The following is a 14,285-nucleotide window of genomic DNA, read 5'->3' on the forward strand; positions in this document are numbered from 1 at the left end:
ATTCTATGATTCTATGATGTGCCTATGGGATATGGGGGGACCCCCAGGGATGGAGCAATGAGGGGATGGGGGGGACCTGGGGGATGGAGCAATAGGGTGGTGAGAGAGCTCCAAAGATGCAGGAGATGGAGCAGTGGGGTGATGGAGATGGAAGAGACGGAGCAAGGGGGGGGGTGGGATACATCCAAGGATGCAGGAGATGGAGGAATGGGGTGATGGGAGACCCTAGGGATGGAGCAATGGGATATGGAGGATCCCCAGGGGTGCAAGAGATGGAGAAGCAATGGGATATGGAGGATCCCCAGGGGGGCAGGGGTTGGGGCAATGGGATATGGAGGATCCCCAGGGGAGCAGGGGCTGGAGCAATGGGATATGGAGGATCCCCAGCCAGGGGTGCAGGGGTTGGGGCAATGGGATATGGAGGATCCCCAGGGGAGCAGGGGTTGGAGCAATGGGATAATGGAGGATCCCCAGCCAGGGGTGCAGGGGTTGGAGCAATGGGATATGGAGGATCCCCAGGGGAGCAGGTGTTGGAGCAATGAGATAAGGAGGATCCCCAGGGATGCAGGGGCTGGAGCAATGGGATCCCCAGGGGTCAGGGGCTGGAGCAATGGGATAGGGAGGCTCCCAGGCTGCAGCATAAGGAGCCCCACACCGAGCTGTGCCGCAGGAGGACACATCCCCTTCCCCCTCAGCAAGAGCCGAAGGCCCCCGGGGGGGTTCCCCAGGGCGTCTCACCCTTGCTGGGGGAGGCTGCCCGCGGGCGGCCGATGCCCATGGTGCGGCGCAGGGCGGACTGGATGCCCCCCAGGCGGGTCTCGGCCGCCCTGCGCAGCGCCTCGCCGCGGGCCAGCTCGGCCTCCAGCCCCTGCGCCCTGCCCTCGGCCGCGCTCAGCCGCAGGCTCAGCTCCGCCGCCTCCTCCCGCGCCGCCTCCACCTTCAGCTGCAGGTTGCGGGCGTCGGCCAGCAGCTTCTTCTCGTTGCCCCGAGCCTCCTCCAAGCTGCGGGCCAGGTCCTTCTCCCGCTGCCGGAACTCGCCCTCCGCCTCCGCCAGCCGCCGCTGCAGGCGCTGGAGCTGCGGGCAGGGGGAGAGGGGGAGGATGGGCAGGAGAGAATGGGCGATGGGGTGCAAGGGGGGATGGAGGTGGTGGGGATGGAGCAATGGGGTGAGGAGAGACACGCCAGGGATGGAACAACGGGGTGATGGGGGGCACCCGGGGTGATGGGGGGCACCCGGGGTGATGGGGGCACCTGGGGTGATGGGGGGCACCCGGGGTGATGGGGGGCACCTGGGGTGATGGGGGACACCCGGGGTGATGGGGGCACCTGGGGTGATGGGGGGCACCCGGGGTGATGGGGGACACCCGGGGTGATGGGGGGCACTCGGGGTGATGGGGGACACCTGGGGTGATGGGGGGCACTCGGGGTGATGGGGGGCACCCAAGGATGGAGAAATACAGTGATGAGAATGCAAGGGATGGAGTAATGGGGGGACACCAGGGCTGCAGTGGACACAGGGTGATGGGGTGCAAGGATGGAGGAAGGGAATGATGTGGGACACCAGGGATGCAAGAGATGCAGCAGCAGGGGGGTGGGGTGGCAAAGGATGGAACAGCAGGGTGACAGGGGACACCCAAGGACTCAGGGGATGAGCAACAGGGTGATGGGCACCAAGCTGTGGGGTGATGGGCATCAGGCTGTGGGGTGATGGGCACCAAGCTGTGGGGTGATGGACACCAGGCTGTGGGGTTATGGGCACCAAGCTGTGGGGTGATGGGCACCAGGCTGTGGGGTGATGGGCACCAAGCTATGGGGTGATGGACACCAGGCTGTGGGGTGATGGGTACCAAGCTGTGGGGTGATGGGCACCAGGCTGTGGGGTGATGGGCACCAAGCTATGGGGCAATGAGGATACTGTGGGGTGAGAAGCACCAAGCAGCATGGTGCTGTGGGCTCTTGGGGACCCTTAGGAACCCCTGGGGACCCTTAGGAACCCCTGGGGACCCCCCACCTCCTTCCTGGCAGCCTCCACGCCGGCCTCGCTCTCCACCACCTTCTGCCTGAGGCCGAAGGCTTCCCTGCGGCTCTCCTCCTCGCGCTGCTCCTCCAGGGCCACTCTGGCCTGCAGCTCCCCCAGCTCCTTGCTCCTCTTGCTGTTCTCACTGTCCAGGTCCTTCACCTGCACCAGCACCAGAAGGGAGGAGTTTGCTGGCACCTTGGGTGGGGGAGGGTGGCACCTGGGTGGGGGCAGTGGTGGCACCTAGCTGGGGGATGGTGGCACCTTGGGTGGGCAGTGGTGGCACCTGGTCTGGGCAGTGCTGGCACCTGGTCTGGGCAGTGGTGGCACCTAGCTGGGGGATGGTGGCACCTGGTCTGGGCAGTGGTGGCACCTAGCTGGGGAATGGTGGCACCTACCTGGGGGATGGTGGCACCTTGGATGGGCAGTGGTGGCACCTAGCTGGGGGATTGTGGCACCTACCTGGGGGATGGTGGCACCTGGTCTGGGCAGTGCTGGCACCTGGTCTGGGCAGTGGTGGCACCTGGTCTGGGCAGTGGTGGCACCTGTGTGGGGGATGGTGGCACCTGGTCTGGGCAGTGCTGGCACCTGGTCTGGGCAGTGGTGGCACCTGTGTGGGGGATGGTGGCACCTGGTCTGGGCAGTGCTGGCACCTGGTCTGGGCAGTGGTGGCACCTACCTGGGGGATGGTGGCACCTGGTCTGGGCAGTGGTGGCACCTAGCTGGGGAATGGTGGCACCTACCTGGGGGATGGTGGCACCTTGGATGGGCAGTGGTGGCACCTAGCTGGGGGATTGTGGCACCTGGTCTGGGCAGTGCTGGCACCTAGCCGGGGGGTGGTGGCACCTTGGGTGGGCAGTGGTGGCACCTGGTCTGGGCAGTGGTGGCACCACCTGGGTGGGGGATGGTGGCACCTGGTCTGGGCAGTGCTGGCACCTGGTCTGGGCAGTGCTGGCACCCAGCTGGGGGATGGTGGCACCTGGTCTGGGCAGTGCTGGCACCTGGTCTGGGCAGTGGTGGCACCTGTGTGGGGGATGGTGGCACCTGGTCTGGGCAGTGCTGGCACCTGGTCTGGGCAGTGGTGGCACCTGTGTGGGGGATGGTGGCACCTGGTGTGGGCAGTGCTGGCACCTAGCTGGGGGATGGTGGCACCTGGTGTGGGCAGTGCTGGCACCTAGCTGGGGGATGGTGGCACCTGGTGTGGGCACCTGGCCACCCTCCTCCTGACCTGGCGGCGCAGCTCCTGCAGCTCGCGGCGGGCATCGAGCCTGGCACGCTCCACCTCCCGCAGGGTGCTGCGCAGCTCTGCCACCTCCCTGTCTGCTGCCAGCCGCCCGTCCTCCAGCAGCGCCACCTGCTGCTCCTTCTCCTCGCTGGCACGCTGCAGGCTGCGGGAGGAGCGCAGAAGGGGCTGGCGCCGCCACCCCTGCGGACAGTGCCCTGGCCCCAGGCATCTCCTGATGCCCAGTGCCAGCCTGTCCTGAGCCAGCACCTCCAGCCCCAGCACCCTGCTCCAGGCCACCCCCATTGCACCCGAGGCATCTCCCCAGCCCTGAGTGTCCCCCAGCCAACCCCTGGGCACCCCTTCCTGGTCCCCACCCTGAGCACTGCCACCCTACAGCCCTCCTCTGCCCCCCCAGCAACCCCCTGGAAGGCACAGCCCCACCCCAAGCATCTCCCACCTTGGGCACCCCTGCCCTGTCCCCACCACCCCTGACCATCTCCCCTCCAGCCTCGAATGTCCATCCCCTCATTCCCAGCAGCACCCTGACCCAGAGCATCTCCCTCCAGGGTGCTGCAGCGCTGCCTCTGAGTCCCAGCTCAGGCACTGTGCTGTCCCAAGCATCACCCTTGTCCCAGGCACCCCCCCTGACCCCCCAGCACCCCCTGACCTGCAGCATCCCCTGACCTGCACCACCTCTGACTTCCAGCAACCCCCTACCTGCAGCACCCCTGATCTCCAGTCCCCCCTGACATGCACCACCCCTGACCTGCACCACTCCTGACCTGCAGCACCCCCTGACCTCCAGCATCCCCTGCTCTGCACCACCCCTGACCTGCAGCACCCCTGATCTCCAGTCCCCCCTGCCCTGCACCACCCCTGCCCTGCAGCACCCCCGACCTGCAGCACCCCCTGCTCTGCACCACCCCTGCCCTGCAGCACCCCTGATCTCCAGCATCCCCTGCCCTGCACCACCTCTGACTTCCAGCAACCCCCTACCTGCAGCACCCCTGATCTCCAGTCCCCCCTGCCCTGCACCACCCCTGCCCTGCACCACCCCTGACCTGCAGCACCCCCTGACCTCCAGCATCCCCTGCCCTGCACCACCTCTGACCTGCAGCACCCCCTGATCTCCAGTCCCCCCTGCCCTGTACCACCCCTGCCCTGCACCACCCCTGACCTGCACCACCTCTGACCTGCAGCACCCCCTGATCTCCAGTCCCCCTTGACATGTAGCACCTCTGAACTGCAGCACCCCTGCCCTGTACCACCCCTGACCTGCAGCACCCCTGCCCTGTACCACCTCTGCCCTGCAGCATCCCCTGCCCTGCACCATCTCTGACCTGCACCCCCCTACCTGCAGCACCCCTGCCCTGCACCACCCCTGACCTGCAGCACCCCTGCCCTGCAGCACCCCTGCCCTGCAGCATCCCCTGCCCTGCACCACCTCTGCCCTGCAGCACTCCTGCCCTGCACCACCCCTGACCTGCAGTACCCCTGCCCTGTACCACCTCTGCCCTGCAGCATCCCCTGCCCTGCACCACCTCTGCCCTGCAGCACTCCTGCCCTGCACCACCCCTGACCTGCAGCATCCCCTGCCCTGCACCACCTCTGCCCTGCAGCATCCCCTGCCCTGCACCACCTCTGACCTGCAGCATCCCCTGATCTCCAGTCCCCTCTGCCCTGTACCACCCCTGCACTGCAGCACTCCCCTGACCTGCACCCCCCTACCTGCAGCACCCCCAGACCTGCAACCCCCTACCCTGCAGCACCCCTGACCTGCAGCATCCCCTGACCTCCAGCACCCCCAGACCTGCAGCCCCCGCCCTGCACCAGCTCTGCCCTGCAGCCGCCCCCTGCCCCTCACCTGATGCGTTGGCCCTCGGCTCGCCGCAGCGCCGCCCGCAGCTCCTCGTTGGAGCGCCTCAGGGTCTCCTTCTCCCTGGCCTCGTCCCCCAGGGCCCTCCTTGCCTCCTGGGCCTGCCGCCGCTGCGCCTCCCAGCCGTCCCGGCTCTGCCTGGCCTCCCGCTGCGCCTCCAGCACCTCCCTGCGCCCCGCAGCCAGCTGCGCCCGAGCCGCCTCCGCCTGCGCCGGGCACGGCGGCTGGAGCCGGGCAGGGCGGCTGGAGCCGGGCAGCCAGCGGCGGGCTGCGGGGGGGCGGGGTGGGGGGGAAGGGATTTGGGGAGCTGGAGAAGGGGGGTGGGGAGGGATTTGGCAGATAGGAGGGGAACTGGGTGGCTAGGAATAGCTCTGGAGGAGTGGGGAGGGATCTGGGTGGGTCAGGAGGGATTTGGAGGGCTGGAAAGGGATCTGGGTAGATGGGGAAGGATTTGGGGGGATGCAGAGGGTCCGGGATGGGTGGGGAGGGATTTGGGGAGCTGGAGAAGGGGGTGGGGAGGGATTTGGGGGGTAGGAGGGGAACTGGGTGGCTAGGAATGGATTTGGGGCAGTGGGGAGGGATCTGGGTGGGTCGGGAGGGATTTGGGGGGCTGGAAAGGGATCTGGGTAGATGGGGAAGGATTTGGGGGGATGCAGAGGGATCTGGATGGGTGGGGAGGGATTTGGGGAGCTGGAAAAGAGGGAGGGGAAGGATTTGGGGGACAGGAGGAGATCTGGGTGGCTAGGAATGGATTTGGGGGAGTGGGGAGGGATCTACAGGGTGGGAAGGGATCCAGGGTTTGGGAATGAATTTGGGGGGCGGAGAAGGGATTTAGGGGGTGGGAAGGGATTTTGGGGGTGGGATCTGGGAGTTTAGAAAGGATTTGGAGCACTGGGGAGGGAGCTGGGGGGTGGAATGGGATTTGGTGGGGTGGGATCTGGGGGTTAAGAAGGGATTTGGGGAGCTGGGGAGGGATCTGGGGGTTAGGAAGGGATTTGGGGGGCTGGGGAAGGATCTAAAGAGTGGGAAAGGGTCTGGAGGGTGGGAAGGGATTTGAGGGGGGCTAGGGAGGGATCTAGCAGGGTGGGAAGGGATCTGGAGGGGTGGCAAGAGGGCAGGAAGAGATCTGGGGGCTGGGAAGGGATGTGGGAGGCTTGAGAAGGACCCGGGGAGGGACTCACCTCCCGCAGGGCACTGTCCCGCTGCTGGGCTGCCGCCGCAGCCTGCTCCCGCAGGGCCTTGGCCTCCTGCTCCTGCACCGCTGCTGCCTCCTGCACCTGCAGCCGCAGGCTGCACAGCTCTGCTGCCAGGCTCTGGGGGGGCACAGCACCCTCAGCCCCCTCCCAGAGCAGGATGAGGGTCCCAAGGGTGGAGAGTTGCAGTGGGAATGGGGCAGGCACGGGGATGATGGCTTTGGTGCCCAAGCATCCTCAGCAGCCCTGAGCCTGCAGCAGGGAGAGGGCAGCTGGCAGCCGGGGGGGGCAAGGAAGGGGCAGCCAATGGATGGGGCTCCAAGTCTGGGGGTGCAGGGAGGGGGCCTTGTAAGGGGCCTCAGGATTTGGGGGTTGCAGTGGGGGTGCTCAAGCATGGGGGCTCGCAGTGACAGGGTGGGGGTAAGGCCCAGGAGTGGGGGTCTGAGAATGGGGGACAGGCATGGGGGACACCCAGGCACAGGAGTGGATTGCAATGTTGGGGTGCTCAGGCTTGGGGGTTTGCAAGGGGGAGGGAGCACTGGGGACACCCAGAGGCAAAGCTTTGCAACTGGGGGGGGGGGGGGGATGAGTGATACCCTGGGCATGGGGGCTTGCAACAGAGGGGTGCCCAGGAAGGGGGGTTTGTAATGGAGGGGGGTGCCCATGAAGGGGGAATTGTAATGGGGGGCACCCAGGAATGGGGGGTTGCAACTGGGGGGATCATGGGGAACATCTGAGCATCCAGGGGGGAGAATGCTTGGGCATGAGGGCTTGCAGCTGGCAGGAGGAGCCCTCAGGCACTGGGGATTGCAGGGGGGGGTTGCATGGGGAGCCTTGCAATGGAGAGCACATGGGGTGCACCCAGGAACAGGGGTTAGCAGTGGGGGTGCCAGGGGGGGCACCCAGGAACAGGGGTTAAACAGTGGGGGTGCCATGGGGGACACCCAGGAACAGGAGTTTGCAGTGGGGGTGCCAGGGGGGACACCCAGGAACAGGAGTTTGCAGTGGGGGTGCCGGGGGGGGGCACCCAGGAACAGGGGTTAGCAGTGGGGGTGCCAGGGGGGGCACCCAGGAACAGGAGTTTGCAGTGGGGGTGCGAGGGGGGACACCCAGGAACAGGGGTTTGCAGTGGGGGTGCGAGGGGGGACACCCAGGAACAGGGGTTAGCAGTGGGGGTGCCGGGGGGGCACCCAGGAACAGGGGTTAGCAGTGGGGGTGCCAGGGGGGGCACCCAGGAACAGGGGTTAGCAGTGAGGGGGTGCCAGGGGGGACACCCAGGAACAGGGGTTAGACAGTGGGGGTGCCAGAGGGGGCACCCAGGAACAGGAGTTTGCAGTGGGGGTGCCAGGGGGGACACCCAGGAACAGGAGTTTGCAGTGGGGGTGCCAGGGGGGGCACTCAGGAACAGGAGTTTGCAGTGGGGGTGCCATGGGGGGCACCCAGGAACAGGAGTTAGCAGTGGGGGTGCCAGGGGGGACACTCAGGAACAGGGGTTAGACAGTGGGGGTGCCATGGGGGGGCACCCAGGAACAGGAGTTTGCAGTGGGGGTGCCATGGGGGGGCACCCAGGAACAGGAGTTTGCAGTGAGGGTGCCAGGGGCGGCACCTAGGAACAGGGTTTAGCAGTGGGGGTGCCATGGGGGGGACCCAGGAACAGGAGTTTGCAGTGAGGGAGGGGGCATGGGGGACACCCAGGAACAGGAGTTTGCAGTGGGGGTGCCAGGGGGGGCACCCAGGAACAGGGGTTAAACAGTGGGGGTGTCAGGGGGGGCACCCAGGAACAGGAGTTTGCAGTGGGGGTGCCAGGGGGGGCACCTAGGAACAGGGTTTAGCAGTGGGGGTGCCAGGGGGGGCACCTAGGAACAGGGTTTAGCAGTGGGGGTGCCTTGTGGGGCACCCAGGAACAGGGGTTTGCAGTGGGGGTGCCAGGGGGGACACCTAGGAACAGGGTTTAGCAGTGGGGGTGCCAGGGGGGACACCCAGGAACAGGGGTTAGCAGTGGGGGTGCCAGGGGGGGCACCTAGGCACAGGGTTTAGCAGTGGGGGTGCCTTGAATGACACCCAGGAACAGGAGTTTGCAGTGGGGGTGCCAGGGGGGGCACCTAGGAACAGGAGTTTGCAGTGGGGGTGCCAGGGGCGGCACCTAGGAACAGGGTTTAGCAGTGGGGGTGCCATGGGGGGGACCCAGGAACAGGAGTTTGCAGTGGGGGTGCCAGGGGGGACACCTAGGAACAGGGTTTAGCAGTGGGGGTGCCATGGGGGGGACCCAGGAACAGGAGTTTGCAGTGGGGGTGCCAGGGGGGGCACCTAGGAACAGGAGTTTGCAGTGGGGGTGCCAGGGGCGGCACCTAGGAACAGGGTTTAGCAGTGGGGGTGCCATGGGGGGGACCCAGGAACAGGAGTTTGCAGTGGGGGTGCCAGGGGGGACACCTAGGAACAGGGTTTAGCAGTGGGGGTGCCATGGGGGGGACCCAGGAACAGGAGTTTGCAGTGAGGGAGGGGGCATGGGGGACACCCAGGAACAGGAGTTTGCAGTGGGGGTGCCGGGGGGGGCACCCAGGAACAGGGGTTAAACAGTGGGGGTGCCATGGGGGGAACCCAGGAACAGGAGTTTGCAGTGGGGGTGCCAGGGGGGACACCCAGGAACAGGGGTTAGCAGTGGGGGTGCCAGGGGGGGCACCTAGGAACAGGGTTTAGCAGTGGGGGTGCCTTGGGGGGCACCCAGGAACAGGGGTTTGCAGTGGGGGCACAAAGGACTCTGTGCTATCCGGGGGGGGTCCCCAGACCCCCTCACCACCCACCTGCTCCTTCTCCTGGTGCCCAGCAGCCTCTCGCCGCTGCTGCTCCAGCTCGGCCGTGACCTGGGCCAGGCTGCGCTGCAGCCCTGCCAGCGCCTGGGCCGTGGCCTCTCGCTCCTCCTCCTGCAGCACCAGGGCCTGGGGGGCACAGGGCTCAGCCCGGGGGGGCTGGGGGCACGGCAGAGCCGGGACCAGGGAGGGGACAGAGGGGACACCGACCTGCTGCTTCTCGCTCTCCCGCTGCCGCCGCAGCGCCGCCAGCTCCGCCGCCAGCGCCTCCTGCTCCAGCGCCAGCCGGCCCCGCTCGGCCTCCAGCTCCTCCTGCCACCCCCAAAAGCACCACTGGAGCCCCAAAAGCAGCATGGGAGCCCCCCAAAAGCAGCATTGGAGCCCCCACATCAGCACTGGAGCCCCCAAACCAGCAGTAGACCCCCAAAACCCAGCATTGGAGCCCAAAATCAGCACTGGAGCCACAAAGTCAGCGCTGGAGCCCCAGAAACCAGCATTGGAGCCCCAAAAGCAGCATTGGAGCCCCCAGAAACCAGCATTAGGCCCCCAAAGTCAGCACTGGAGCCCCAAAGTCAGCACTGGAGGCCCCCAAAACCAGCATTAGACCCCAAAAAGCAGCATTAGACCCTCAAAAAAAGGAGCATTGCACCCCCCAAAAGCAGCATCAGACCCCCCAAAAGCAGCACTGGAGCCCCAAAAGCAGCATGGGAGCCCCCCCAAATTAGCAGTAGACCCCCAAAAAGCAGCACTGGAGCCCCAAAAGCAGCATTGGAGCCCCCAAACCCCAGCATTGGAGCCCCCAAAACCAGCAGTAGACCTTCCAAAATCAGCACTGGAGCCCCAAAACCCAGCATTGGAGCCCCAAAAAGCAGCACTGCAGCCCCAAAATCAGCATTGGACCCCCAAAATCAGCACTGGAGCCACAAAGTCAGCACTGGAGCCCCAGAAACCAGCATTGGACCCCCAAAAACCAGCACTGGAGCCCCAAAAATCAGCATTAGATCCCCAAAAAGCAGCATTGGAGCCCCAAAAAGCAGCATTGGAGCACCAAAAATCAGCATTGGACCCCCAAAATCAGCACTGGAGCCCCAAAAGCAGCACTGGAGGCCCCCAGAAACCAGCATTAGACCCCCAAATCAGCATTGGAGCCCCAAAGTCAGCACTGGAGGCCCCCAGAAACCAGCATTAGACCCCCCAAAAGCAGCATTGGACCCCCAAAAGCAGCACTGGAGCCCCAAAAGCAGCATTGGAGCCCCCAAAACCAGTATTGGAGCCCCAAAAAACCAGCAGTAGACCCCCCAAAACCAGCATTAGGCCCCAAAAAGCAGCATTAGACCCCCAAAAAAGCAGCATCGCACCCCCCAAAAGCAGCATTGGAGCCCCCAAAAGCAGCACTGGAGCCCCAAAAGCAGCATGGGAGCCCCCCCAAACTAGCAGTAGACCCCCAAAAAGCAGCACTGGAGCCCCAAAAGCAGCATTGGAGCCCCCAAACCCCAGCATTGGAGCCCCCAAAACCAGCAGTAGACCTTCCAAAATCAGCACTGGAGCCACAAAGTCAGCACTGGAGCCCCAGAAACCAGCTTTGGAGCCCCAAAAAGCAGCACTGGAGCCCCAAAAATCAGCATTGGACCCCCAAAATCAGAACTGGAGCCACAAAGTCAACACTGGAGCCCCAGAAACCAGCATTGGACCCCCAAAATCAGCACTGGAGCCCCAAAATCAGCACTGGAGCCCCCAGAAACCAGCATTAGACCCCCCCAAATCAGCATTGGCACCCCAAAGTCAGCACTGGAGGCTCCCAAAACCAGCATTAGACCCCAAAAAGCAGCATTAGACCCCCAAAAAAGGCAGCATTGCACCCCCCCAAAAGCAGCATTGGATCCCCAAAAGCAGCACTGGAGCCCCAAAAATCAGCACTGGAGCCCCAAAAGCAGCACTGGAGCCCCCAGAAACCAGCAGTAGAACCCCCAAAACCAGCATTAGACCCCAAAAAACAGCATCAGACCCCCCCAAAAGCAGCATTAGACCCCCCAAAAGCAGCATTGGAGCCCCCAAAAGCAGCATTAGACCCCCAAACCCCAGCATTAGACCCCCAAAATCAGCATTGCAGCCCCCAAATCAGCATTGGAGCCCCCAAAAAGCAGCAGGAGACCTCCCAAAACCAGCATTAGACCCCAAAAAGCAGCATTAGACCCCCCAAAAGCAGCATTGCACCCCCAAAAGCAGCATTGGACCCCCAAAAAGAGCAGTAGAACCCCCAAAATAGGCATTGGAGCCCCCAAATTAGCATTGGAGCCCCAAAATCAGAACTGGAGCCCCAAAGATAAGCATTGGAGCCCAAAAATCAGCACTGGAACCCCAAAAATCAGCATTAGATCCCCCCCCAAACCAGCACCAGAGCCCCAAAATCAGCACTGCACCCCCAAAAATCAGTATTGGAGCCCCAAAAGCAGCACTGGACCCCCCCAAAAAACAGCATTAGACCCCAAAAATCCAGCACTGAAGCCCCCCAAAAACCAGCATTAGACCCCCCCAAAAACCAGCACAGGAGTTCCAAAACTCCAGCACCTCAAGATCTTTCCTAACCTGAGGAGCCCAGAACTGGACACAGGACTCCAGGTGTGGCCTAAGCAGTGCTGAGCACAGGGCACAATGACTTCTCTGCTCCTGCTGGCCACACTCTTCCTGATGCAGGCCAGGATGCCCTTGGCCTTCTTGGCCACCTGGGCACACTGCTGGCTCATGTTCAGCTGCTATCAATCAGCACCCCCAGGTCCCTCTCTGCCTGGCTGCTCTCAGCCACTCTGCCCCCAGCCTGTAGCTCTGCCTGGGGTTGCTGTGGCCAAAGTGCAGCTCCTGGCACTTGGATGTGTTCAATCTCCTGCCCTTGGCCTCTGCCCTTCTGTTCAGCCTGTCCAGGTCCCTCTGCAGAGCCTCTCCACCCTCCAGCAGATCAACTCCTGCCCCCAGCTTGGTGTCAGCTGCAAATTCACTGCTGATGGACTCCATCCCCTCCTCCAGATCATCAATGAAGATATTAAAGAGCATCGAGTCCCAAAACTCAGTACTGCACCCCCAAAACCAGACCTTCACCCCAGAAAAGTCAGAGTCCTGCTGCCAAAAGCAGTGCTGCCCCCCAAAAAATGAAGGATGGTTGCCCTGTCACAGGTTCAGAGGATGCTAAGGGATGCTAAAGGATCTCCAGAGGTCGTCCAGTCCAAGCCCCTGCCAGAGCAGGAGCAGAGAATCCAGCACAGGTCACACAGGAACACATCCAGATGGGGCTGGGAAGGCTCCAGAGGAGACTCCACAACCTCTCTGGGCAGCCTGCTCCAGGGCTCTGGGAGCCTCACAGTGCAGAAGTTCCTCCTCATGGTGAGGTGGAACCTCCTGTGCTGGAGTTTATATCCACTGCCCCTTGTCCTGTCCCAGGGTGCAGCTGAGCAGAGCCTGTCCCTGTCCCCTCCCTCCTGACCCCCAGCCCTCAGCTATTGATAGACACTGATCAAATCCCCTCTCAGCCTTCTCCTCTCCAGACTAAGCACCCCCAGGGCTCTCAGCCTCTCCTCCCCAGGCAGTGCTGCAGTCCCTTCAGCATCCTTGGAGCCTCCCTTGGATTCAGCACCATGACCCAAAGCCACCACTGCACCCCAGACCCCACACTGCGCCCCCCACCCAGGTCATCACCGCGCTCCGAAGGTCACCACCGTGCCACAGCCCTCAGCACTGTACCCCCCAAGACCCCCCGCCCCCGGCAGCCCAGCGCTCACCTTCTGCCGCTGGAGGCTGCCCAGCTCCCGGCGGTGGCTGTCGCGGGCGCTCTGCAGGGTCACGGCCACCGCCGCCGCCTCCGCCGCCGCCACCGCCTGCCGCCGCGCCTGCAGCGCCCCCTGCCGCTCCCGCTCCTGCTGCTGCCGCGCCGCGGCCAGCTCCCCTGCGGGGGGACACAGCTCAGCGGGGAGACAGCGCCCCGCAGCGGGGAGACAGCGCCCAACAATGGGGATCCAACACCCAACAACGGGGATCCACCACCCAGCAGCAGGGATCCACCACCCAACAATGGGGATCCAGCATCCAACAATGGGGATCCAGCACCCAGCAGCAGGGATCCACCACCCAACAATGGGGATCCAACACCCAGCTGTAAGGATCCACCACCCAACAATGGGGATCCAACACCCAGCAGCAGGGATCCACCACCCAACAATGGGATCCAACACCCAGCAGCAGGGATCCAACACCCAGCAGCAATGGGGATCCAACACCCAGCAGCAGGGATCCAACACCCAACAATGGGGATCTAGCACCCAGCAGCAGGGATCTGCTAACCAATAATGGGGATCTACCACCCAGCTGTAAGGATCCACCACACAACAATGGGGATCCAACACCCAGCAGCAGGGATCCACCACCCAACAATGGGGATCCAACACCCAGCAGTGGGGATCCACCACCCAGCAGCAGGGATTCACCAGCCAACAATGGGGATCCAACACCCAGCAGCAGGGATCCACCACCCAGCAGCAGGGATCCACCACCCAACAATGGGGATCCAGCACCCAACAATGGGGATCCAACACCCAGCAGCAGGGATCCACCAGCTGACAAAGGGGATCCACCATTCAACAATAGGGATCCACAGATCCAGCACCCAACAATGGGGATCTAGCACCCAGCAGCAGGGATCTGCTAACCAATAATGGGGATCCACCACCCAGCTGTAAGGATCCACCACACAACAATGGGATCCAACACTCAGCAGCAGGGATCTGTCAACCAACAATGGGGATCCACCGCCCAGCCATAAGGATCCACCAGCCAACAATTAGGGTCCAGCACCTAGCAGCAGGGATCCACCACACAACAATCAGGATCCCCCACCTAACAATGGGGATTGAACATTCAGCAGCAGGGATCCACTACACAACAATAGGGATCTAGTACCCAGCAGGAGGGATCCAGCACCCAGCAGAAGGGATCCCCCACCCAATAATGGGAATTGATCACTCGGCAGCAGGGATCCACCACCCAGCAGCAGGGATCCATGACACAACAATGGGGATCCCCGACCCAGCAGCAGGAATCCACCACAGAGTGGGGTCCAGCACCCAGCAGGAGGGATCCAGCACCCAGCAGGAGGGATCTACTATTCAATAATGGGAACCCA

The 14,285-nt window shown here is 63.7% G+C and overlaps 1 protein-coding gene across 1 annotated transcript in view; it reads right to left on the reverse strand.

The window, feature by feature from the left end:
* CROCC (ciliary rootlet coiled-coil, rootletin) overlaps window positions 1–14,285 on the reverse strand; it is a 58,911-nt gene that overhangs the window by 15,405 nt on the left and 29,221 nt on the right. The window contains 8 exon segments of the mRNA XM_068162718.1: window positions 739–1,075; window positions 2,012–2,179; window positions 3,246–3,405; window positions 5,107–5,324; window positions 6,300–6,431; window positions 9,113–9,247; window positions 9,329–9,430; window positions 12,889–13,052. Coding sequence (XP_068018819.1) covers window positions 739–1,075; window positions 2,012–2,179; window positions 3,246–3,405; window positions 5,107–5,324; window positions 6,300–6,431; window positions 9,113–9,247; window positions 9,329–9,430; window positions 12,889–13,052 — 1,416 coding nt within the window.

This window comes from Melanerpes formicivorus, unplaced genomic scaffold (assembly GCF_026170545.1).
Source record: "Melanerpes formicivorus ecotype bairdi unplaced genomic scaffold, bMelFor1.0.p_v2 SCAF_67, whole genome shotgun sequence".
NCBI lineage: Eukaryota > Metazoa > Chordata > Aves > Piciformes > Picidae > Melanerpes > Melanerpes formicivorus.